The sequence below is a fragment of the Chenopodium album genome, chromosome 17, assembly GCF_948465745.1.
Source record: "Chenopodium album chromosome 17, dcCheAlbu1.1, whole genome shotgun sequence".
Taxonomy (NCBI): Eukaryota; Viridiplantae; Streptophyta; class Magnoliopsida; order Caryophyllales; family Amaranthaceae; genus Chenopodium; species Chenopodium album.
This window is the reverse complement of record NC_137850.1, coordinates 43,945,551-43,966,441: the sequence shown is the minus strand read 5'-3', so window position 1 is coordinate 43,966,441 and position 20,891 is coordinate 43,945,551. Positions and strand designations below refer to the sequence as shown.

Sequence of the window (20,891 nt, the reverse complement as noted above, 5' to 3'; positions counted from 1 at the left end):
GCTAGGGTGCGAGGTCTGGTAGCGCGGTCGGTAGGAGCCATGTCCTGTACTCTTGTTCTTTTTCTTTTACTGGCTCTGGTGGCGAAGGCGGGGAGAGTGTCGTATGACTTTCTCGGCCGATCGGGGCACTGTTGTTTCACTCGCCCGTCAGGATGCAAGCCTAGCCGGCTGAAGTCGAGTTTGTCAATACCTGACGAGAGACACACCCGATAAGAAACGTCAAAAATAGACATTATAAAGGTAAACCTAAAATATAAAAAAAAAACGAAAACGAAAAAATTAATATGTATATATATATAGTGTGTTTAGGTACAGTAAGAGAAAAAACAGGCAAGGTACTTATCGAAATTATTTTCAGAGGCAAAGTGCATGCACAGTAAAGATAAATTTAAATACATGTATATAATTTAATAACATTTCCATACCAAATGCATCGGTATGGCAGAGACCGACATGAGATAGAGGGTCGTTGCCCAGTATATAATTACAATGGGGCAACCACACCCCCGGAACGGCTTTATTCTTCTTACCAGCTCTAACATATGTACAATTAAACCATTTAAAAGCCTTTTTCTCCATCGGTCCTAACTTTCTCGACCGTATGGTCTCGAACATGCTGTGTGGGTGATGAAATGTCCTTCGGATGGTAAAATCGTCAGGCACACTCATAAAGTAAAATTCATTCTTCCAGTTCTTGCAACTGGCCAATTTTGGCCACACTGTACATTTACCGAGAGCGGTAAAAAGGGACCACCATCCGGGTGACTGACTATCTCTTTTTATTCAATGTAATCTCCGAAATAAGTTTAGGGTAAGGGGAAAGTCCATAAATATCATAACCCAGACAAGAGACACGATATTTCGGATGGTCGGAGACGTTAACTGTGCAAGTGAAACATTCCAAGCCCTGAATATTTTTTCGATGTAATGATGGAGTGGAAACCGTAAACCAAACTCTAAATGTTTCGCATACACAACAATGTGGCCGGCAGGACAGTCCAAAGCCGTTTGACCGTTATTTGGTAGTATCAGTTCGTAACCATCTGGGAGACGGTAGAAGCGTTTGCCATGTTGGCAATAATTATAATTTATAATCTTTTTCGGTGGCTGTCTGCAACCATACCGGATCCACAACTGCCTCAGTTATTTCATAGCCGTTGGGAATTTCTTGAGGTTCTAGATACTTCGGATCATCTTGATCTGAGTCGTATTCCTCGTCGAGACGTTCCTCTTCTGCAATCTGAGCAGCAAGGTTGAAATCTGTAGCAATTTCCTCGTCGGTCTCGTCGTTTTCTTCCTCATCACCTTCTCCCTGCCCACCCTCTTCTGACCCACCTGCATCGTCTTCGTTACCGATGCTTTCACCCCCGCTTCCTTGCCGTTCTAGGCTATCTTCGACTGACCGGATATCCTCTTCTCGGATATCCGAAGCTTCAAGCCCAGGGTCAACCATTTCTTCATCAACAGAGGGCCTACTGCTTTCACCAACCTCACGTTGGTAACTTGTATGTTTCGTTCTCGGCATCCTGTCAATATTAGTGCCGTATTGATTAAATAAATCCAAATTTGACCTTAAATGATATTGAACGCTAATAGGCTCAACATCGGCAATCTCTATGTCCTCTGGAATATCGGGGTTGGTAGGACGCAAAGCCTTCTCAGCGTCAGCCAGAAACTTATGACGGTAATAAGCTTCTATTTCTTCTACAGAAGTTAAGGGTGTACAGAGTCCAGCCTCATTGGCTTTACTCGTATTTGCATGCATTCCAGAACCAGAAATTCACAAATAATGAAATAAACGCAAAATCTACTTAACCACAAACCAGTGAGAAATCGAAAAGAAAGTTAGGGTTTTTTTATTTCTTTTTGAACTCAACTCGTGAAGCGTAACTCGGGAATTAAGTGTCCTCCGTTTACAAACACCGGTCACAACACAACTGAACAAACCCTTAACAAATTGAGCCTTGAATCGCAGAAACATAAGCGCAATACGAGCGAAGTGAAGTAGAAATTTTTCGAAATTTTTTCGCAAAGGAAATGAAGGGTCAAATGTACGAAACTCGCTATTTATACTGTCCAAATGAAGCGGTTGATGTGACATTTACTGCATGCAATCCAATGGCTGTAATAAAACGCCTTTTCAAAACTAACCTACTTCGATGACTGACACGTGCCCCATTACTTTATAACATTTTCCCGCCAAATCCTGGGGGATAAATTTTTAAATATGTAAAATCGTTTTACCTCCTATTTTCGGTTTCATATTTAATTCACCCAAACCATGTCGGCATTCTGCTCGGTTATTGAGCAAATTACTATCGTCAATTTGCTCACTTGGGGGGCAAATTGTAGATTTTTTCATGTGCTTTATTGAGCAAATTACTATCGTCAGTTTGCTCACTTGGGGGGGCAAATTGTAGATTTTTTCATGTGCTTTATTGAGCAAATTACTATCGTCAATTTGCTCACTTGGGGGGCAAATTGTAGATTTTTTCATGTGCTTTATTGAGCAAATTACTATCGTCAGTTTGCTCACTTGGGGGGCAAATCGTAGATTTTTTCATGTGTTTTATTGAGCAAATTACTATCGTCAATTTGCTCACTTGGGGGGCAAATTGTAGATTTTTTCATGTGCTTTATTGAGCAAATTACTATCGTCAGTTTGCTCACTTGGGGGACAAATCGTAGATTTTTTCATGTGTTTTATTGAGCAAATTACTATCGTCAATTTGCTCACTTGGGGGGCAAATCGTAGATTTTTTCATGTGCTTTATTGAGCAAATTACTATCGTCAATTTGCTCACTTGGGGGGCAAATCGTAGATTTTCTTTTCGTTTTCTAAGCATTCTTGTATGATGTATTGTACATACCACCACCGTGTTCCGTTACAAGTGAGCCCGTCAGTTTTACTGACGCCCTCACTTGGGGGGGCTAGTTGTACGGGATATACCGGTAGTATCATAATATGCCGGTAAGAGAGTGCCGTGCAGCTTAAAGCCCTCGTTAATCATTGAATAATTCATGTCCTTACCGGCATTAATCTCTACCACGTGGAGAGCTGCTTCTCGGAACGTGGCGTGTCCCACTGATACGTGGAAAGTTGCTTAGTGCCGCGTAGGCACCTGCTATCTACAAGGTCGGTGTGCCACCTATCTGTATAGGTGGCACCTGCTTGGTTGTGTTCCTATAAATACCCAAGCAACTTCTCATTTCAAAGGTAGAATCTCTCTCTCTCTCTAAAACACTTTCTCTCTCTTCTTTCACTTTCTTCTCACAAAGGTACTGACTTTAGCATCGGAGTGGTTATTCCCGGATAACCCCCGGGCTAGCTAATCTGTATTGGCTGTGTAGGTGAGCAATTGGACGGTAAACCATTACCAACCCTCAGACATTAACGGAAGCAGAATCCAGCAGGAACACCTTCATCTTTTGGGAACTTATCATCCCTCTCCGAAATCCATCTTAGCCAAAACAACTTAAGTGGAAGTCTCCCAAAGAGCTTAGGCAAACTGAAAAAATTAACGTCTCTCTTGCTTGCAGAAAACATGTTATCAGGGATAGTCCCATCTTCATTCTTTTTTTTTTTTTTTTTTTTTTTTTTTTTTTTTTTTTTCTGTTTGCAAATAAAAAAAAAATTAAAAAAAAAAAATCATTAATTAAGATCAGAATAGTAGAGCAGCTATCTAGTTCAGAGTACAGTTCATTTATGTGTTTTTTTTTTTTCTATTGTAAGATTATTGTTTGTATGAGGTGTGAACCTATGATCAGATACACAGTACAGTTGGTTGGCATATCTTTCAATACATAATGTTTGCAGCTAATTAAGCATATTTACCAAACCATACGAGTAATGATTAACTTATGAAAAAAATCCCATGGAAGAAATATTGATGTACAGAATTTTCCAAGTCGTCGCTGACTAATGTTATTGATCACGATTTCACATCCCCTAGCAACGTGTCAATTAGGCTACTTGTGCTAAATTTCGTTTTGCACTAAAGATCATAACTATGTATTTGATTTATTTGACACTCTTGATTAACTACCAAAAAAAAAAAAATTACATTTTTTAAAAATTTATATACATACATAATATAATAATCACTAAACTATATCCGAAAATAAGGTCAAACTCCCTTAAAGTGATTTTACAAAAATAAAAAAAAAAAAAAATAAAAAATAAAAATTTATAAGGAGGTTTTTGACAAAATTTACATGGCTAACCATACGTGTATGAAATCGGTGTAGGAAAATCGTCTTTTGTGCTTCCTATAATTAAGGAACCTAAATCATATCGGTTCTTTTTAATGGTCACAATTAGTTTTTGTTCAATTATGAGAGTACATGTTTTTATGTACTCCGTAATAATTCAAATGTAGCTCAGCTGTAATTTCATTCTCAGTGTATAGGACCTTGTCTTCAGAAAGCAGCTTCTAGTTATAAGTCAAATTAGTTTGAAAACCAAGGCACTAAAATGCTAAATTCTTGTCCAAATTTGATGGTTGAACAAAATTTTCTAAACGTTAGCTGTTGGTCTTCCAAAATTGAATTTACACGACCCTAAAATTAGCTAAAAATTACCCTTATATTGCTCGATGTACACTAATATTAGTGTAAACTGGGTGTATACAAAAGTTTTTCATAAAGTAGATACATCATTAAGATCATTAGTGGAAGAAGAAACTTAGCATTTGTAGCCCAATTGACACGCTGCTAGTGGTCATGAACTTGTGAGCAATAACTCCTACATAGTCAGCGACGACTTGGAAAGTTTGTACATCCAGATTTCTTCCATGGGATTTTTCTCAAACTTTGCAAAAGCTAATCATATATAACCATTAATAGTAATCCAACATGACTCAGTTGGTTTGGTAAATATGCTTAATTAGAATATATTCTTTTCAGCTTAATTTCAGTTCAGTTTAGTTTAGTTTCTAATTTCCTTCTCTCATAAACAATTCAGTTCAACTTAGCTCAGCTCAATTCAGTAAATGAGAACAAACCCTTAGCTACGTACATTTTGTACGAGTATTTAAAGATATGCCAGCGAATAATGTAAAATATCACACCATCGTGTTTCTCAGTTCCTGCACCCAAAAGAAAAATTGAAGTCTAGAAATTTACTTGTAGATTAAACATAAATAAATACAAAGAACATAAAATTAAATAACCATTCTTTATTCATTAAAAATTCCAGATTTTTTAACATGTATTGTTTTCATTATAAGACTTGAGAAATGAGAATGCCTCGGGTTTTAACTAGTCGTACATTCATTTAAAATTTTTTATAAATTGTAGCAAGGGATAGTGGATGTGTGACTGCTGATTGTGATAGCACTCTTAGCTATTGTATATTTGTATTCACTATTACCCACCAATTCTTTGGTGCAAATGTTTGTCTTCAAAGTCTCACCAACGTGTTTCTATAAATTTGGTTACAGAGTTTATTTTGATTTTAACATAACCATTATTAGGTATAACTTTATTCATATCCTTTCAACTGTACTATTAGTGCACCGTAATAGTTAAGGCCCTTAATTATCTCTCAAAGATCGATTAAGCATGTCAGCAAGCTTCTCATATTTCCTAATCATTTGTGCTTCTGCTCTCTTCCACTCCTTTCACTTCTCCATTGCCGGGAGTAATGATACAGACAGGTTAGCATTGCTCGATTTCAAAGCCAAAATTACAAGTGACCCTCTTGGGGTTATGAGCTCGTGGAATGATACAATTTATTTCTGTGAATGGCATGGAATTACATGTCATCGAGGCCGGAGAGTAAAGATGCTGGAACTAAACTCTTCGAAGCTCACAGGTTTCCTCTCTCCATCTGTAGGAAATTTGAGCTTCTTGAAGTTGTTGTCCCTGTACGACAATACTTTGGGTGGTACAATTCCTCCAGAAATAGGCCGCTTGCGTCGATTGGAGTACCTCTGGCTCGATAACAATACCTTTGAAGGCCACATTCCACCAAATATATCAGCTTGCTTGAAGCTCAGGCAACTCAATATCTACGATAACAGGTTGGTAGGAAATATCCCATCTGAATTTAGTTACCTTTTTCATCTACAATATATTCGTCTTGGTGCAAACAACTTGACGGGAACCATCCCATCATCTTTCGGGAACTTATCATTTATCTCAAAAATCGACCTAGGCTTTAACATGTTAAGAGGAAGCCTTCCAGAGAGCTTAGGCAAACTAAGAAAATTAACATATCTCGCACTTACTGCGAACATGCTATCTGGTATAGTCCCATCTCCAATCTTCAACCTCACGCACTTACAAGTCTTTGATGTAGGAGTAAATAACTTGGAGGGAAACCTTCCTTCAGATTTGGGCATCAAACTTCCAAATCTGCAATGGTTCTCCATTTTCAATAATAATTTCACCGGATCTATTCCTACTTCTATAATCAACTCCTCGGGTCTAAGTTATCTTCAGTTTAGTTCTAACAATCTTACTGGACAAGTTCCTTCTCTCCACGGGTTAGCAAATCTATTACGCCTTACCCTTTCAAATAACTCACTAGGGTATGGCCAAGCTGGTGATTTGAACTTTGCTTATTCGTTGGCAAATGCAACTAAGTTACAATACTTGGATATAGGTGGTAATATTTTATCAGGAATTTTCCCTAGGATCTTCTGTAATTTCTCAATGCTTTCCGTTTTAGAAATAAATGAAAATTACATAGGTGGACAGATTCCAGCTTGCATTGAAAACCTTGAATACTTGATAGAATTTAATGCTTTCGATAACAAACTATCTGGTGTCATTCCTCTAGGCATAGGAAAGCTCCATAATCTCGGCAGATTAATGTTAGATGCTAACCAATTATCAGGGAAAATACCATTCTCAATTGGGAACTTAACAAAGATGACTACTCTTTCTCTATCTAATAATAATCTTGTTGGACAAATACCTTCAACTCTAGGAAATTGTAAAAATCTATTGTCCTTAAATTTGCATTCCAACCGCCTCAGTGGCAATATACCCTCACAACTTTTTGATCTATCTACCTTATCCATTGGACTTGATCTATCATTGAACAAGTTAAGTGGGTCACTTCCTGTAGAAGTAGGGCAACTCAATAATCTAGGTTGGCTTAGTGTTTCTGGAAACATGTTGTTGGGTGAAATACCAAGCACACTTAGTAGTTGTGTAGAGTTGACGAATCTGTACATGAATGGGAATTTTTTCCAAGGCGCCATTCCCGGTGCATTGAGCGAATTGAAGGGTCTCAATGTGTTGGATTTGTCTAAAAACAATTTATCAGGTAACATTCCGCAATATTTAGAGAGCCTTCCATTGCAAATTCTGAATCTATCATACAATAGCAACCTTGAAGGTGAAGTACCCATTGGTGGAATTTTCAGTAATACAACTGGTCTTTTACTAAATGGAATTTGGGGATTGTGTGGAGGTAAGCCAGAGTTGAAGCTTCCTAAATGCAACAAAAAGAACCAGAAAAAAAGCCAAGGTCACAAAAAGAGATTCATACTTGGAATAGTTTTCGGACTTCTTGGAATTATATCGATGGTGACAATATTTGTGTCACTTTATATCTATCGGTATAAAAAGAAGACTAAATTACCCACACCCTTGGGTAATTTTTCAGAGAACTACCCAAACCTGTCTTACCAAACCCTTTTACAAGCCACAAATGGGTTCTCTTTTGAAAATTTGATTGGGAGAGGCACATTTGGGGTTGTATACAAGGGAATCCTTGATGACCTGGAACCATCAATTGTTGCAATCAAGATTTTCAACCTTGAGCAGCATGGTGCTTCGAAGAGTTTTATGGTTGAATGTGGAGTCCTCCGGACTATAAGGCATCGAAATTTGATCAAGGTCATAACTGCTTGTTCAAGTGTTGATTATCAAGGGAATGATTTCAAGGCTTTGGTTTATGAGTACATGGTTAAGGGAAGCTTAGAAGATTGGTTGCATCCAGAGGCAAATGATGTGGTTGAGGACACAGATACTACACCTATGTTAAGTCTGCGACAGAGACTTGATATTGTGGTTGATGTTGCTAGTGCCTTGGAGTATCTTCATTATAATTGTGGTGCACCCATAATTCATTGTGATCTCAAGCCAAGCAATGTCCTCCTAGATGAAGAATTGGTTGCCCATGTTGGCGACTTTGGGTTGGCTAAATTTCTCTCAAAGAGCATCGACAGCTCTAACGCTAATCAGTCCAGCTCTCTTGGAGTTAGGGGAACTGTTGGTTACGCTCCACCAGGTAAAAAAATATCGTCTAATTAAGTTATCATTCCTTTAATCTATATATATTTCAGTACATGTAAATTGCTAGATTCCAACAATATTTTTCTTAAAATTTTCCTCCCCATCTTTTTTAACAATAATTATAACACTTCAGTTGTGAATGATTTTTGCAGAATATGGTTTGGGAAATGAGGCTTCTACCAATGGTGATGTCTACAGTTTCGGAATTCTACTACTGGAGATGTTCACAGGAAAAAGGCCTACTAATGATATGTTCAGTGAAGGAATAAGCCTTTATCACTATGTGAAAGAAGCTTTACCCGAGCGTGTGATCGAGATTCTAGATCACGCCATTGTTGAAGACATAGACTCTGAGGAGACAGATAGCAGCTTGATGTTGGAGACCCTAACCTCTGTACTCCGAATCGCATTGTCTTGCTCAGCTGAGAACCCACAAGAAAGGTTGGATATGAGTGATGTCACTGCAAAACTAACATCAATCAGAAACAAGCTTCTTGGAACTAGATTACAACAAAGAAGGAGAATTCGTGCAGGTAATATAATGTTTCTACTACCAAAGAAAAACCACCAGATTATTTCTATAATGACCAGTTTAGTAATTGTCAATTAGACTTCATTGGCCTTTCTTCTGGATGCAGGAACACGATGGTGATTCAGGCTTGTGATATGTGTGGATATTAGAATTGAATGAGCTGATATGGGTCCGCAACTTCTCTGAAAACGCTTCTCTCTGTTTTTATTTATTTGCTTTGTTTGTTTTATTTTTGTAAAATAAAAATAAAAAATCATAATTAAGATCATCAGAATAGTATAGCAGCTATCTAGTTCGGACTACAGTTCCTTTTTTTTTCTCTCTATTGTAAGCTTATTGTTTGTATAAGGTGTGAACCTGTGATCAGATACACAGTTAGTTGTCATATCTTTCAATGTTGATTTTCAAAATTTTCCAATTCGTCGGTGACTAATGTTATTGTTCACAATTTCACAACCACTAGCAGCGTGTCAATTAGGCTTCACTACTACAAAATTGGCCAAAGAGACCTCAAACAAGAGACCATTTAATTAAATATGTGCGTTGTCTTTTGGTTTCAAGAGACCTAATATTTCAGATAAATGGTCTCTTTTTTTTAATCAAATAAATAAATAAATAAAGAGAGAGACCCTTGTATTTTGTTGTATTGTATTTGCCTTGGAATATCTTCACCACGACTATGGTACCTTGATAGTTCATTGTGACCTCAAGCCAAGCAATATTCTCCTCGATGAAGAAATGATAGCACATGTCAGTGACTTCGGATTGGCCAAATTCATCTTCACATAAATGAGCATGCAACTCTCATGGAAATCAATCTAGCTCTTTAGGAGTTAGAGGTACTATAGGTTACGCTCCTCCAGGTACTGTAAATCTTTAGACCTTTTTTAATATCTCTACTAAACTTGTTTTCAAGTATATTAACCATGTGTTAGTTGTTGCATATTAATTGCAGAGTATGGTGTGGGAAATGAGGTGTCTACCAGCGGTGATGTCTATAGTTTCGGGATCATTTTACTAGAAATGTTTACGGGAAAGAGTCCTACTAATGACATGTTCAAAGAGGGGCTGAGCCTACACGGCTTGGTGAAAGCAGCACTGCCTCAGCAGATAACCAAGATATTAGACCATGCTCTCCTTGAAGACATAGACGACGAAGAACACCCGATTAAAAGAGACGTGATAATAGAGGCCTTGATTTCTATACTTGGCATTGCACTTTCCTGCTCAACCGAGATCCCAAGAGAAAGGCCGAACATGAGTGAGGTTGCTGCTAAACTATCATCAATTAGAAACAAGCTTCTTGGAAATCGTTTACAACAAAGGCGACTTCAAGCAAGCAAGTAATAATTTAAAAAATATTACTACTGTATATTGAAGTTTCATGGACTAAAAATGATTTTTCCTCTGTTTCTATTTAGTTGACGCGTTTGATTTAGGCACACATATTAAGGAGATGATAGACAGTGAAAGAGAATGAAAAAGCAAGTGGAGTAGCTTGTAAATGCAAGGTAAAAAATTTACCCCAAAAAGAAACGTGTCTGATAGAATATATAACATATTTCAGGGCCTCAACCATGAGCTTAAGCTTTTGGTTGAGATGGTCCACCAACATGGTATCTGAGCCAACGTGACATGGAGGTCACGGGTTCGAATCTCATCTACCCCTCCTTCAAAGTGGAATTAATTCGCGCCGGGTATGAGAGGGCTTGTGCTGCATCCACATTTGAAGCCCAAAGGGCCTTTCATGTGAGGGGGAGTGATAGAGTATATAACATATTCCTAGGCCTCAACCATGAGCGAGTTGGTCCTTCAACATGGTATCAACTAAAAAAAAACTTCCTAAAAAGAAATACGTGTCAACTAAAAAGAAACGGAGGTAGTATTTACTTATTAAAGAAATATATACTATATATGCATACATAGTATACAAATATTAGGTAGAGTACTTAATAAATGTTACAAGTGATGTTACAACTTACAAGAATATGAAAAAAATTTAGATGTAATAATGACTCGTGAGACTTGTGACTTTGTGAATATATATATATATATATATATATATATATATATATATATATATATATATACTCCCTCCGTATTCAAATACTTACTTCATTTATCCTAGACACATATACCGATATTAATCTTTGATTAATAATACCTATAATTATGAATAAGTATAAATTCTAACAATCTATTCATTGAAACGATTCCAAAAAGTCACAACAAGACCTTTTTTAAATTAAAAAAATAGTCAAATTAGGACAAATAAATAGTGCAAAAAATATAAAAGGAATAAGTATTTAAAAACGGATTATATACATATATATATAAATATATATATATATATATATATATATATATATATATATATATATATTTATATATATATATATATATATATATATATATATGTATTATTCTTTTCTTTCTTGCCCAACATACCATACCTTATACCCCAAAACCAAGCCTCGAGCTCCTTCTCCTGTCCATCTTGTCTCTTGGAGGCACATGATGTTCACGCGTCGTCTTTTCATTACTTCTACCAATTCTGCTGATTTTCCCGTAAGAGACCCCACATTCCAAGAACCAATCCGCAAACTAAATTCTTTTCTCCCACGCTCCCTCCTGATCCCAACTCCAAGCCCTTGATTATTTGACACCACAATTGGGCAATATGGCGCGTCGCTTCTGGGCGACGACCTAGCAACCCTTACATACTTATCACTGCACCCGGGTCTGGGAAGTGCAGCGCGTCGCTCAGTAGGGAACGCCCCAATGGCACGCCCTTGCTCATTTGACACCACACTCGGGCAATGTGGCGCGTCCCAAGCCTGGATAAAGGAGGAGGGTTACGGTAGGCCAGTGACAGCCAGTATAAAACTTCGTCACATCCCATGACATGAGCCAAACAGATATTTTCGTGGGGGCGTTCCCTACTCAGCGACGCGCTGCACTTCCTAGACCCGGGTGTAGTGATAAGTATGCAAGGGTTGCTAGGTCGTCGCCCAGAAGCGACGCGCCACATTGCCCGAGTGTGGTGTCAAATGAGCAAGGGCGTGCCATTGGGGCGTTCCCTACTGAGCGACGCGCTGCACTTCCCAGACCCGGGTGCAGTGATAAGTATGTAAGGGTTGCTAGGTCGTCGCCCAGAAGCGACGCGCCATATTGCCCAATTGTGGTGTCAAATAATCAAGGGCTTGGAGTTGGGATCAGGAGGGAGCGTGGGAGAAAAGAATTTAGTTTGCGGATTGGTTCTTGGAATGTGGGGTCTCTTACGGGAAAATCAGCAGAATTGGTAGAAGTAATGAAAAGACGACGCGTGAACATCATGTGCCTCCAAGAGACAAGATGGACAGGAGAAGGAGCTCGAGGCTTGGTTTTGGGGTATAAGGTATGGTATGTTGGGCAAGAAACGAGCCACAGAACAAGGAATGGTGGAGCTAGGAACGGAGTTGGTGTGGTTCTCGATGAGAGGTTGGCAAAAGAGGTGATCGAGGTCTATCGGAAGAACGATAGGTTGATAAGGCTGAAGTTGCTATGTGGCAAGGAGATTGTGAATGTTATCAGTGCTTATGCTCCCCAAGTGGGTTTAGATGCAGAAGAGAAACGACAATTTTGGGAGGACCTAGACGAGGTGGTGCAGGGTGTCCACCACTCAGAGAAGTTATATATTGGAGGGGATCTAAATGGGCACGTTGGGGCGAGCCGAGATGGCTATGAGAGTGTCCATGGAGGCTTTGGGTATGGGCAGAGGGACGCCGGTGGTGAAGCTATTATGGATTTTGCCCAATCATATGATTTAATTTTGGCTAATACTTGGTTTAAGAAGAGGGATTCACACTTGATAACTTTTCGGAATGGAGCAAATGCAACTCAAATAGACTTCCTGCTCACAAGGAGCATAGATAGACAAAGTTGCATAAACTGTAAGGTTATCCCAGGGGAGAGTGTGGTCACCCAACACCGGCTATTGGTAATGACTATTCGTCTGAAAGAGAAGGCGAAGAAAAAAGTTAGACAAGAAGAACCAAGGATAAGATGGTGGACCCTAAGGGATGCAAAAGCTAAGGTTTTTACAGAAAAGGTAATTGAAGAAGCGGATTGGGATGGAGAGGTGGATCCGGACATGACTTGGTTACGAATGAAGAACTGTTTCCTAAGAGTGGCCAAAGAGGTCTTAGGGGAAGTAAGGGGAAGAACTTCGGTACAGAGAGATACTTCGTGGTGGAATGAAGAGGTGAAAGCAGTAATTAAGCAAAAAAGGGAATGCTATCAAGCCTTAGGAAAATGTAGGAGTGATGAAACCTTTGCAGCGTATAAGGAGGCTAAGAGTAAGGCAAAGGCAGCTGTTCGCCAAGCAAAAGAAAAGGCATATCAGGAGGTTTATGAAAAGCTTGATTCCAAGGAGGGAGAAAGGATCATTTATAAGATGGCAAAGAGAAGACAAGAGGCAAGGAAGGATATTGGCATGGTGAAGTGTGTCAAAGATAAGAACCAAATGGTCCTAGTGCAAGAGGAGGGCATCAAGGACAGGTGGAAGGGGTACTTCGATGAATTATTTAATGGAAGTAATGGAGTTGGGATAGGAGATACCTCTATGAGTGATGAAGAAATCAACATGGAGTATGTGCGAAGGATTAGGAGAGTAGAGGTGGAGATTGCACTGAGGAAGATGAAACCTAAGAAGGCGGTTGGCCCTGATGGGGTACCGATAGAGGTGTGGAGGTGTTTGGGTAAGATTGGTATTGATTGGTTAACAAACCTTTTCAACAAGATATGGACGGCTACAAGGATCCCACAAGATTGGAGGAAGAGCACCTTGGTCCCGGTTTATAAAAACAAAGGAGACGCTCAAGATTGTTCTAACTATCGAGGAATTAAGCTTATGAGCCATACTATGAAGTTGTGGGAAAGGGTGATTGAACAAAGGTTGAGGGCATGCACAAGCATTTCAGATAACCAATTTGGTTTTATGCCTGGGAGATCTACTATGGAGGCAATCCATTTGATAAGACAAATGATGGAGTTTTATAGGGTAAAGAAGAAAGATCTTCATATGGTCTTTATTGATTTAGAGAAGGCATATGACAAGGTGCCAAGAGAGATACTTTGGTGGGCAATGTTGAAGAAAGGTATCCCACGAAGGTATGTAGACCTAGTTAAGGATATGTATCGGGATGTGTCAACAAATGTGAGGACATGCGGAGGGTTGACAAAAGATTTCCCTATTACAATCGGATTGCATCAAGGGTCTGCATTAAGCCCTTTTCTTTTTGCAACGGTTCTAGATGAAGTAACTAGACCAATTCAAGATGAGGTTCCATGGTGTATGTTGTTCGCAGATGATATCGTTTTGGTGGATGAGACTAAGGATGGGGTTAATGTCAAGTTGGAGCAATGGAGGCAAAGGTTGGAATCTAGAGGGTTTAAGCTAAGTCGGAGTAAGACTGAATATTTGGTTTGTCGTTTTGGCACTCAGAGGGGGACAAGCAATGAAGTGGTGAGTTTGGATGGAAAGGATTTGACCATGAGTGAATGTTTTAAGTACCTAGGGTCGATCATCCAGAAGAATGGTGACATTGATCAAGACGTGACCCACAGGATTAAGTCAGGGTGGCTTAAATGGAGAGCGGCCACGGGAGTGTTATGCGACCGCAGCATTCCCTTAAAGTTGAAGGGAAAATTCTACAGGACTGCCATAAGACCAGTGTTGCTCTATGGTACAGAATGTTGGGCTTCTAAGAAAGAGCATATTAAAAAGATGGAGGTTACGGAAATGCGCATGTTAAGGTGGATGTGTGGAAACACTTTAAGAGATAGAATCAGAAATGAGGTTATTCGCAAGAAAGTAGGTGTGGCGGGCATTGTAGATAAATTAAGGGAAAATCGTCTGCGTTGGTTTGGACATGTAAGACGGAGACCCGAGGGTGCACCGGTGCGAAGAGTGGAAGAGTGGGACCATGGAGGGATTAAACGAGGAAGAGGGAGACCAAAGATGACTTGGTTGGAAGGAGTGAGGAAGGATATGAAGTGCATGGATTTACGTGAGGATGAAGTTTTGGATCGTAAGGGATGGAGGAGAAAGATTTATGTTGATGACTACACGGAATAATCAAATTTGGTTCATGTTAGCCGACCCCACTTTTGGGATTAAGGCTTTGATTGATTGATATGTACATATAATAAAAAATGAAAGCTAAATTTACTCCCTCAGTTTCGTAATAATCGCAAAACTAGAGAGGGCACAAAGGTTAGTATTAGTGGAGATGTGTTTAATTGTTAGTAGGAGAGAGAAATAATAAAAAGTGATGTAAGTGGGGATGGTTTAAGAGAAATAATAAAATATTGATCAATCCTTACCAAATAAGAAAATTTGTAATTATTATTAAATGGATGAAAAAGAAAAGGCATGGCAATAATTACAAAACGAAGGGTTCCTTTTAAAAAAAAAAAACAAAACGAAGGGACTATATTCCGACCACTATCTCCGATCCAAATTACTTGTAACTTTGGGAGGGTTTGCGGAGGTCGAGGCAAAATTTCCTAAGCTTGTTTATCTAAAGATAAGGGTATACACTTAAGTATTAATCCAAAAAAATAATTATAATAATAATAAAAAAAACAAATTCAACCAAATTTTCAAAAAGAAACCTACCACCACCGGCACCACCTAGCTGTACAGAAACCACCTACTGCACCAGGCCACCACCACCACCTACCATTGAATCCAGTAAACCTAACACCGACAACCCCCGAACCCAGCGACCCAAGCACCGATGAACCCATCAACCATAGCGCCGACGAACCCACCACCCCCGAACCCTCTAACCTTCTAACACAGCCAACACCGGCGACCCCCGAACCCACTGATCTAAGCCGCTACCGACGACCCCTGAACCCACGACCACCAAACCCACCTAGCTAAGCCACGAGCCAGCAAACCCACGACCCACCAAACCCACGTTTCACCGAACCCATGACACACCAATCAAACCCACGACCACCAAACTATCGATCCACCAAACGCACGACCCCCAAACCCACCCGATCTAACACCGACGATCTGGAACACCAATGGACCCACCTTGATTGTGGTGTTGGAGGAGGAGAGGGAAAGAAAATTTAAAGAATTAGATTCCTTTACCTTTTCCAAATTGTCTAACCCAATGCGTAAGAGGTTTCTGTCCAATAGAGCCCTTTATCTTATTTATTCAAAAAAATAATAAGTATTGTGATTGTTAAAATTGTATTATAAAATAATTTTCCTCTAATTCAAATTGAAAGACTCATCTTGACTATTCATGTATGTAGTATTTTGACCATTAATCTCATTAAACTATTAATAAGTATATATTCTAAAAAGTTTATATTTAGAAAATACACATTGATGATTCTAATTAGTATTAGGTATGTAGTCAAACTTTTTCCTTATATATAAATCACTATGATGAGTTAAAGTGGTTTATGTGAATGAGGGAGTATGAAAATCCATAGTATAACAATAATATTAGAATGGGAAGGTTACAAATTCTTGGGTGCATTCTAACGCAGCCAAGATGGCTGCAACAAGCCAAAACGCAGGTCTTTATTAATGAAACGCAATTTGCTCTTTTCTCCTTCAGCTTTCCCTTCTTTCCACTAGAACTTCACTGAATATCCCCCTTTTCTTATGTCATTTACTTCGTATATGGGTTGATTCCTTTTTTGTTGCAATTTTCTCTCTCCTTTTTCTTTTATTCCATTTGATATTTTCTCTCTCCTCTTCTTCTCTTTTAATCAAGACTTTCTCTCTCCTCTGTTCTTTACTTAATAATGGAGGTGGTTGCTATTCCTCATGAAATCATCAATGGAGGTTAGTTTTTGTGTTGTTTATAATTAATTAGTTTATATTTTCGTTGAATTTGTAATTGTTTATGATTTTATAATTTTATGAATTTCAATATACTATTGATTAATTGATTTTGATGACATTGATTTTGATGAATTGAATGAATTTGATGATTCATCTTGCTTTTCTGATTTTATAATTTGATAAATGTTGTTTTGCATTTTTTAGATTCATTTTGTGATTTTATAATTATGAATTTCATGAATTTGTTGAAAAACTATCTACATTTTGATGAATTGCATTATTTCAATTTACAATTGCTATTGATTTCTTCAATAAGTTACGAAATCTTGAATTGCTTAATCTGTTATGTTTTTTTTAATTGAATTTGTTTTTGAGTTCATTATATGAACATTTTATACATTTAACATTGTATTTGTTTATGATTTACATTTTGAACACATATATATATTCAATATGAACATTCCATTTCTATACTATGAACATTCATTCTCCAAAAAGTGAGCAATGTACATTCAATTCACCAGACAATGAATATTGTTATTTCACTATATATAATCATTGTGAACATTCGTAGTCCACTTTATGAACATCTATTGTGCAGGTCATGAACACTTTGTTATTTTTATTTTTTCAGAGAATACAAGCCGAAGTATCCAAATTAATGATGAAAGAAGTTGGAAATGAGCAGCAACTTTGTTATTTACATTTTTATTTTTGGACGTGCTCATTTAAGTTGTTTTTTTTTTTGAAAGGTTATATTCAATTGTAATTGTATTTTGTTAAATTTCTACCAATTTAATCTATGTATGAATTTCGATTATATTAGGTGGTGATTTTGTAATGTATTATGATCGATTTGATTAAGTTTGTGAACATATAATTCATATGAATTGAATATACGACCTTTAATTATGAACATAAGAAAATTGGAGAAAATGATTATGAAAGGTACACATCAAGTTTTTACAAAATATGAACATGCATTAAAAATATGAATATATGCATTTTAGAAAATGAACATACGCATTCAAAATATAAACATATGCATTGGTTCATTTTTTGAATGTGTATGAATATAAGAATTTCAAAAGGTGAACATATACATAAAAAATTATGAACATATGAATTCAGAAAGTTAACATATACATTTCAGAAAAGTTTACTTAAGCATTCAAATATATGAATATAAGCATTTAAAAAATTGAACATATGCATAAAAAAATATGAACATATGCTTTTTCCTAAAGTGAACATAAGCATTAAAATTTGAACATAAGCATAAATAAACAAAATGGGAACATTATATGAACATTAAGAATATTTATCATATGAACAACAAATATTTATATTATGAACATTTCAAAATATTTTATGAACATACTGTATCCGTTTGATTTCACAAACATTAGGTTTGTAAACATATAATTCATATGAATTGAATTTACGACCTTTAATTATGAACATAAGAAAATTGAAGAAAATGATTATGAAAGAAACGCATTATAAGTTTTACAAAATATGAACATACATGCATTAAAAATATGAATATATGCATTTTTGAAAATGAATATACGCATTCAAAATATGAACATATGCATTTGTTTATTTTTTGAATGTGTATGAACATAAGAATTTCAAAAGGTGAACATATACATACAAAAATATAAACATATGAATTTCAAAAAGTGAACATATTCATTTCAGAAAGTTTACTTAAGCATTCAAATATATGAATATAAGCATTTAAGAAATTGAACATATGCATTTTCAGAAAATGAACATAAGCATTCAAATTTGAACATAAGCATATATAAACAGACAAAATGAGAACATTTATGAACATTAACAATATTTATCATATGAACAACAAATATTTATATTACGAACATTTCAAAATATTTTATGAACATACTGTATCCGTTTGATTTCACTAATTTTTTTTAATATTTCCAATAAAATTTCGAACAAAAGAGTAATTAACAATACTCAAACGAATTTAAGTGATATTCATAAAAATTCAAACAAAATTAAGTGAAATTAACATAAAATTGCCTTTTTTGGAAGGATTCATTTTTTTTTTTAATCTCATTTCAAATATTCATGGTTGTTTTTTTGGAGAGAGTGAATTGTGTGATTGATTGTTAGAGAGAGAAAATCAAATAGAGAAGTACTAAATATTAGAAATTTAAGTTTGAGAGTGACAGTTAAAAAAAAAAGTAAGATTCTTTGCTTATATATGGAGTTCTTGTTGAATATCCATGGTGATTTTTGAATTTTTTTAGAGAGAGAAAAAATTGAAGAGAAGGGAAAGAGAATAATTACAGAGAAAAGAGAGAAAAAATTGCAGAGAAGAGAGAGAGATTTAGGTTGAAGCTTACTTTCCATGGAGTTTGCAATTTTTTAGAGAGAGAAAACTAGAGAAAGGAGAGAGAAAGGAGAGAGAAAGTAAATTGATGTTGGGAAGTAAATGATTTTTTGGGAGGAGAAGTCGAAATTAATGTTGATGATGGTGGTTTAAAAGTGACGGTTTTTTTTTTCTGAAAGATTGATGGATTTTGTTGGGTGGGTCGTTTTTAGTGGTCTGGTCCGCGTTCGTGTTTGGGCTGTTGGGCCTTGTTGCAGCCATCTTGGCTGCACTAGAGTGCAGCCAAGACCTATTGAGACACGTAAATTCTAGGGAAAAACTTAGAAATGCCGTTGCATATGCTCTACATCAAAATGAGTGAAAAATTTAGATCGATAACTAGTAGATCAAGCCATACTAGTAAAGTAGTAATTGCCTAGATGTAGCAGGGACATTGACTTGTATGACAGCTCTTTTGTGGACTTTTCTAGCTTTGAACTTTCAAATTCGTTAGTCGTCTGCAAGTCAACCTGTAGTCTGCATACATTTCCAAAGTTAAGTTGCACTCGTAACTCTTAATTACTTCATTCTAAAAAACAAAAATGATATTAAAAAAATTAAAATTATATAAAAATTCAGAATTCTCCAATCTTTTAAAATTTAGCTTAGATGTTTATTAGCTGGAGTTATCCTTCTCCACTCGTTATATAAATTTCATGCATTTGTCTCTACATTTTATAGTAAAGTCGTCTTTCGCCACTTTAAGTCTTTGTTCTTTAACACATTTACTCCGTATTTTATTTTATATAAACTAGGACAGCTAACGCGCGCGATGCACGGGCATAGCTAGTCATATTTAAAAGCTCTTTCGGCTTGATCTTAAAATCACAAATTTAGTTGTTGGCAGAATTAATGACAAAAAATATGTAAACAACTATGTTTATGGGTATTATAGTCCAAGATAACTAACACTAATGCATGAGAGAATATTAGTACATAATTAAATATTTTAGAGGATATAATTGTCTTTTACTATTTATTAAAAAATCTGTACATATTAATGAGGGTATATATGTAAAATACACATTTTAAAGGGTATATTTGACATTACACTATTCATAAGAGTAATCTGTACTTTTTATAAGGTAGGGAAGCCCCGATATAGCAAAGAATAGGTAACGAGTTCAATCAATAGCATTTTGCCTAGTCTTGGTCATCAATTAGAGTGTTCTTTCCAACTCTTGCGGTCGCACTCGATGAGTATACATTTTCCAAATCAATGCAAGTCGCACTCGTAACTCTTGATCATCATCACTAACTATTTCACGAACTAATTAATTAAAGGTACTTGGTGATTTTTCTCTACTTATTTACACTTCCACACTCGAGTCAATTGGACCTCTCTGTAAAACGCTATAGTAAAATTAAAGGTTTAACATTAAAATATACGAATTGAAAAAAAAAAAAAAAAAAAAAAATCAAAAGTATAATGTTTTAGATTATTAACACTGAAGAGTTAGAGAGGACAAAAATATGAAAATTGTATATCTATATGGAACTAAGTAGTCTCTATCATCCTCGTCATACACTACTTAAAATCTAAGCATGATTGGAGAATTACATAATTTAAAAAATGAAAACAATATGGAATAGAGTACTCTGTATCATCCTAGTCATACACTACTTCGTCAAGTCGTCTCCAACTTTTAACTGTATCATCCAAATAATTTCAAGTGAATAGATAAATTTTATGAGGATAATATGCCTTCTCAATGGCAGCAATCAATGTCTGATGACTCTGATGTGTATCCCTAGTCCCTACCAAGGATGTTCTATCATCTGTTAATGCAATTTATAAACACCACATACTTTTATTTTATAATAAGAACATTAAAAATTCAAAGTCA

The 20,891-nt window shown here is 36.6% G+C and overlaps 1 protein-coding gene across 1 annotated transcript; it reads left to right on the top strand.

Annotated features, from left to right (window-relative positions):
- Positions 1–5,562: 5,562 nt before the first annotated feature.
- Positions 5,563–10,129, top strand: LOC145589095 (uncharacterized). The gene is made up of 3 exons (XM_081645662.1): positions 5,563–8,245; positions 8,403–8,783; positions 9,738–10,129. Exons 1-3 carry the CDS (start codon positions 5,563–5,565, stop codon positions 10,127–10,129), a joined length of 3,456 nt encoding a protein of 1,151 aa, XP_081501788.1.
- Positions 10,130–20,891: the final 10,762 nt, after the last annotated feature.